The 6,000-nt window shown below is 49.1% G+C and overlaps 2 protein-coding genes across 2 annotated transcripts; both read left to right on the forward strand.

Annotated features, from left to right (window-relative positions):
• Positions 1 to 97: 97 nt before the first annotated feature.
• On the forward strand, positions 98 to 1,164 carry TREMEDRAFT_70580 (uncharacterized protein; the record flags this gene model as incomplete). Its single annotated transcript, XM_007008617.1, has 5 exons — positions 98 to 261; positions 316 to 435; positions 502 to 742; positions 796 to 875; positions 924 to 1,164. 5 exons carry the CDS (start codon positions 98 to 100, stop codon positions 1,162 to 1,164), a joined length of 846 nt encoding a protein of 281 aa, XP_007008679.1.
• Positions 1,165 to 1,478: 314 nt separating this feature from the next.
• Positions 1,479 to 3,407, forward strand: TREMEDRAFT_36293 (uncharacterized protein; the record flags this gene model as incomplete). The annotated part of the gene is made up of 13 exons (XM_007008596.1): positions 1,479 to 1,597; positions 1,691 to 1,881; positions 1,959 to 2,074; positions 2,123 to 2,204; positions 2,257 to 2,404; positions 2,452 to 2,564; positions 2,591 to 2,610; positions 2,655 to 2,839; positions 2,884 to 2,919; positions 2,962 to 3,073; positions 3,120 to 3,167; positions 3,214 to 3,331; positions 3,376 to 3,407. 13 exons carry the CDS (start codon positions 1,479 to 1,481, stop codon positions 3,405 to 3,407), a joined length of 1,320 nt encoding a protein of 439 aa, XP_007008658.1.
• Between the last annotated feature and the right edge of the window lie 2,593 nt (positions 3,408 to 6,000).

The following is a 6,000-nucleotide window of genomic DNA, read 5'->3' on the forward strand; positions in this document are numbered from 1 at the left end:
GGTCATCGCCGCTCTTTCCAAATTTACTTCCGTCGGCATAGCCAAAAAGTCTGAAACCTGCTCGGACAGTTCTTCACGTTCAATGGTATAAACCGTCATGCCGCGAGATATCGACCCACCCACGATACAGAGAGACTTTGTCCTCAAGGCATTGTCAGAGGGGAAGCGACTCGACGGTAGGCTACCACTAGAAATGAGAGAGATAGAGCTGGAATTCGGAGCAGAGCTTGGATGTTGTCAGTGTCGTCTAGGCAAGACTGCGTGAGTTCAGCCGCGAAGTGCCCTCCTAGAGACACATAGCTGATTGACCATCAGAGTACTCGCACAAGTCACTGCGACAATCGTCAAGCCTCGAGATGATAGACCATACGAAGGCTCCCTCCTGATCAACTCGGAAATCAGCCCTATGGCTTCTACGGCGTACGAGAACGGCAGGTGAATCCCTTCCCATTTCTTATCAGCTAGTATCATACGACACTTTGAATTGATGCTGACGAGTAGATCCTCGGAGGACGAATTGATAATCACTCGCATGCTGGAGAAAAGCATACGGCGAACAGAAGCCGTCGACCGAGAAGCTTTATGTATCATCGCAGGTGACAAAGTCTGGCAGCTTCGTCTGACATTACATTTCTTATCCGACTCTGGGAACCTTCTAGACTGTGCTTCACTGGCCTCCATGGCAGCTTTGAGACATTTTCGAAAACCTGAGATTGAAGTCATAGGCGATGAGGTGATAATTGTGCGTTCTTTCTACTTGTCTACTTTGTTGAATGACGTAGTTGACAATTATAGCACTCGCCAGAGGAAAGAGCTCCTGTCCCTTTATCAATGCATCATGTTCCGCTATGTGTGACCTTTGCTTACTTTGAAAAGTGAGTGCTATGTTTTGATGTTTGTAGGAATACTACTAATGACCTCAGTTTACCCCCTATCCTCGACCCAACACATCTGGAAGAATGTCTATGTACCGGTACCTTGTCTATCACCCTTAATGCTCAACGTGAAATTTGCGTGTTGTCCAAAGCTGGAGGTTCTGCTTTGGCAGCCAATGAGATGATGGGGGTTATTCGAGTAGGAGTGGACCAGGTTCGTCAAATGGTCGCCACCGTCGATAAAGCTCTAGAAAAAGACCGATCGATCAGAGTCATCGAAGTTCGATAGAAGCCGAGGGGTGGGGTGGTGACGAAGAGGCGATGATGATTACGAGGACTTCAATTGTGTACCCAGCATTGATACCCAAGCTTACTGTTTATTTCTGGAACCAATTGATATATGCATGGATGCTACGTCACTAGTCTCGGTGATTCGGTAAAGAAATCGTCGGTCAATCCGGCGTACGGCGTGCGGCGTACGGCGTCTCCATGTCAGCTGCGCGTCTGTCTCCCTTGAGCACAGCTCCTCGATCCTCGATCTCCTACATATACCCACCCCATCCCTATCACTCGTCCCATCACCCACTTTGTATCTCTAGCACAATGTCGTGGAACGAATATCCAGGTCAAGGTCACCACCAACACCCACCTCATCATCATCACAACGGTGGTCCGCCTCCGCCTCCTTGGGCCGGTAGTCCAGCACCACCTCAACCTTATGGGTCAGTCTTTATTCCTGTCATCGTTCATCGTCCCCTCTCCGCTCTACTTTACAGAGGGTCGCGATGCGATTGTGAAGTAACGCTGACCTCCAGCTATGCTCCTCAATATCAACAAGGTCCACCGCCACCGCCTCTACCTCAGTATCAGTCAGGAGGTTATCAACAGGGCGGATACATGCCTCCAACTGGCCAACAGCCACCTTCTCACTATCACCAGACTGGTGCGGGCTACATGCCTCCTAACAACGATGCAAGAGCATACTCATCTTACGGCGCTGTCCCTGGTGAGTAATCCCGTCGATTCTTATCATCTACCCCTAGGTGACAATGTGCTATTGGTCTAATTCTGACCCAAATACAGGTCGACCTCCGACCCAGATGCAACATTATGGACCTCAGATGCAAGGTCAGGGTGGCCAGCAATACCAACCTTACTTCCAATACTCCCAGTGTACAGGTAGGAGGAAAGCTCTTTGCGTGAGATGATCCCATTCGTCTCCCATCAGAGATGATGCTGACGGACAGATCGGCATAAACTATATTGGGACCAGTCAGGAACTACGGGGCTGCATCAATGATGCTAGAAACGTGCAAAGATTCATCATGCGTGAGTGTGATTTTCATCGAAGATAAAAATGAATTTTGACTCTGACGCTCAGAGAATTTCGGATACAAAGCTGATGACATTGTCATGTTGACGGACGATGCTGCCAATCCACGTCAGATCCCTACGAGAGCCAACATGATTCAAGCGATGCAATGGTTGGTCAATGGCGCTCAACCAAACGATGCCCTATTCTTTCACTAGTAAGTATACTCTCTTTCCTGTCATGAGGTGAGACTGACTTTCATAGCTCAGGACATGGAGGGCAAACCAAAGACCTGGATGGGGACGAAGATGATGGATACGACGAGGTAATCTACCCGCTTGATTACAAGCAATCCGGACAGATCGTTGATGATGAATGTAAGCCCTTTCCTCCATTTCTCAAGACTCTTGGCTGATGGTCGTAGTGTAAGTCGGAATTTGCTGTGACGCAGAGCGTGACTGATCCAGAGACACGCTTTGATGGTACGACCACTGCCAGCCGGTTGTCGACTTACGGCTATCTTTGATTCTTGTCATTCTGGATCGTGTCTCGATTTACCATACATCTATTCGACCGAAGGGAAGATCAAAGAACCAAATCTTCTCGCGGAAGCTGGTCAAGGTCTACTCAGCGCTTCTGTGAATTACTTGAGGTGATTCATTCATTTTCGTTCTGTTGAGTGTCGCTGATAACAAGGGGAGACAGTGGTGCACTGCTCAAAGGTCTCATGGGGTAAGTATTGTACTCTTTTTGATCCTTGAATTGACCAGGTAGGATCGGCAAGACCGTTTTGAGCAACAACTCTGGGGCGGCAGATAAGACCAAGCAAACTCGCACCTCCCCCGCTGACGTAATAATGTGGTCGGGCTGCAAAGACTCGCAAACCGTCTGTCTCTCTTCTTTGTACCCAGTCCCTACGCTGACGAGGACAGAGTGCAGATACTCAAGAAGCCGGGAAGGCTACGGGAGCCATGTCTTTCGTATGTGTCAGTTTTGACCTTGCTGGATTCGGCTGATGTTATTTAGGCATTCATAGCCGCTCTTACTAAAGTGCCGCAGCAGAGCTATCTCCAGTTGTTGAATTCGATCCGAGATGAGCTGCGAGGACGATACGATCAAAAGCCGCAATTATCGGCGAGTCATCGTGAGTGGACAGAGGTTGCGAGTGAGGGTTCAGCTGACGAGAAGCAATTGACACGAATCTTCTATTCATTGCTTGAACGTTGACTGTTTGTCTGTTTGTCTTGTGTCCTGTATGCAATCCACTTGCTCGTGTCAATCTACATGGTACGAATGTGCAGTCATGGCTCAGTGGAATACCTTGAACCACGTGGCTCGTCCATAGCCGTGTCCCAGGCACGGGCGAAAGCTACTTCTACCGCGGTGCAAGATTCGACGTGACCATAGTAGTGTCAACATTCCACTCACACATCCTTTTTCAATCCATGCTTTGACAGAGTGAGTACGAGCGGCACTGCGATCCTGCGACATAGTATACGGCAGACGGGAACGGTCATCCACAGTGAGATTGGAAGGAAGTGAGCCAAAGGACCCCGGTTTGGTTAAAACAACAAGGTATACTGAGCGTACGCCCTTTAAACGTCCACCCCCGTTCCCCGTTCCCCATCTGCCATCATACCCCCTCCCCATCTGCCACTTTTACATTTTTTCACCTTGATAGCGTCATCCCTTCTCCTTGATACTCGGTCTTACATACTACTCTTCAATCTTCTCCTCTCGACATCCCGGTAATCTACCTCGTAGCCCACTCACATTCTCGGCATCTACTCCCGCTAACCGCTAGCACAGCCTTAGGCCCACTTGGACATTCTTCTCACCATCCCATGTGCCGCTTGTCGGAAGCACATCCACATCCACATCCACACTCACACTCGCACTCATGGACCGTTTCTTCAGGTGAGCCCCAATTCGAACTCTCACTCTTCTCCCGATGCCGTGAAAAGCGCTGATGCCATTTGATAGGAAAAGAGCCGTTTCCAATGCTGAAAACCTCGGACACGGTCATCCAATCGACAAATCGCCTTCTTCCCAAAATCTCATCCCTCAAGCTCAGATAACGAATCGATCCGGAAGAGATCAGGGTGGTAGAGACGAACGAGGTGGAGCAAAGTTGAGGAAACAACCAGAGAGAAGTAAGATGGAATATGATCATTTGGATTTCACTTGGCCTAGGATCAGCGATGCCGCCCCAACTCTAGATATGGATTTTAGAAGTTCATTGCTTTTACAAAGGTGAGCATCCAACATATCTTTTGTCCTCAGTCAAAATATGATGGTTGAGAAAGAGGTTTCGCTGACATGCTCGAATAGTTTAAGTCAACGTTTCTCAGTCCTTCTTCCTTCCTTGTCCGCAGCACCTGAACCTACCATCAGGGACATTTTCGCTCAACAACGCGCCCGTCATGAGGGGCCCTCCATCACTGAAGCAGAAGAAGAATTGGTATTGGCGGAAATTAGAGATGCTTCCGTCAACCCAGAGGATTTTGAGGTGTATAGAAATTGGGATGGTGTTTCGCCCACTTTAGGTCTATCAACTACTACGACTTTTGGTGGAAGACCTTTCAATGGACATAAAGGCAATATCACATCTTTCAATTCTACTTCATCTCATGTGACTTATACAACCTCTCCCACTTCTCCCGCTTCCGCACCTGTCATACCTTCGAATAACCTGAACACGATCTCACCACCTCCCACCTCCACTTCATTCTCATCCTTTCAAACTTTCGGTGTCGGCGGCGAAGAGTACCGTCCAAAGGTCAAGTCTCATGGCTTTGGAAGTCAAAGTCTTAAAGACGACGATTATATCCGGAGAACGAATAAAACTGCGAGTAGAAAACAGAAGGATTTGAGCGGATCTGTGTCAAGTAAGAGAAGCGTACGATCTGAAGAGGATAAAGAGACACCCACCAGAAAACCTGTACCATTACCTAATATCTCACCCGATAAAGCCAATGCGTATTGGAACAATGGTCGACAGCAGGGTATACGTGCTGCCAGTCCGTCAGAATCGGAACATACAGATAGGACCGCCACCCCCACTCCTTTCTCCGCCATTCAAGTCACCTCAAGTCGTCGAGGTCCTAAAGATCCAGAATCTTCACACTCTTCAACTTCCGGTCATTCGAATTCACCGTTTCCAACTGCGGAACTACCCCCTACCCCCGGTGAAGCGTCACATGTAGTCCTCAAACCTAAACGAGGACAGCGACAGTCACTTTTGCATGGATTCAGTCCAGCTCAGATGAAACGGATATCCATGGCGCTCCTGGAAGCTGGTGATAGTCTGCAACGACATGGTAGTGTCCCACCCAAGCATCTGCCAACCCACATCGGTGAAGAGGGAGTAGATCAGGACCTGGAAGAGCTTCTCGCTCCTCCGGTATCAAAGCTTCCACAGGTCAATGGTCATTCAAGGCAAGAGTCGACATCGTCCGCGAGAAGTGCAGGCTCAGGTCGCTCTCAGCTTCCACCCTCCCCTCGTAGCCACAACTTGGCAGCGCATGTCACATCCTCCATTGCAGCTCCTGTTATTCCTCAACCTGTCTTAACACCAGTCCGTACTCTGCCTGTCCGACACACTCCCTCTTTGTCATCCGTATCAACTCAATCATCCAGCCCAGCCGTACCCGTCTACATTCCCGGACAGCCACGTCCAGTTCGATCTTTGCATCAGTCAGAGGGCTCAACGTCTACCAGAGCTCCCACTCCGCAACAATCTTCGAATAGTCAAAACTCCCCGCAATCCACCAATACCTCTTCTGGTGGTCGTGCAAGATCGGATTCAACACC

Source organism: Tremella mesenterica (assembly GCF_000271645.1).
Source record: "Tremella mesenterica DSM 1558 unplaced genomic scaffold TREMEscaffold_26, whole genome shotgun sequence".
NCBI lineage: Eukaryota > Fungi > Basidiomycota > Tremellomycetes > Tremellales > Tremellaceae > Tremella > Tremella mesenterica.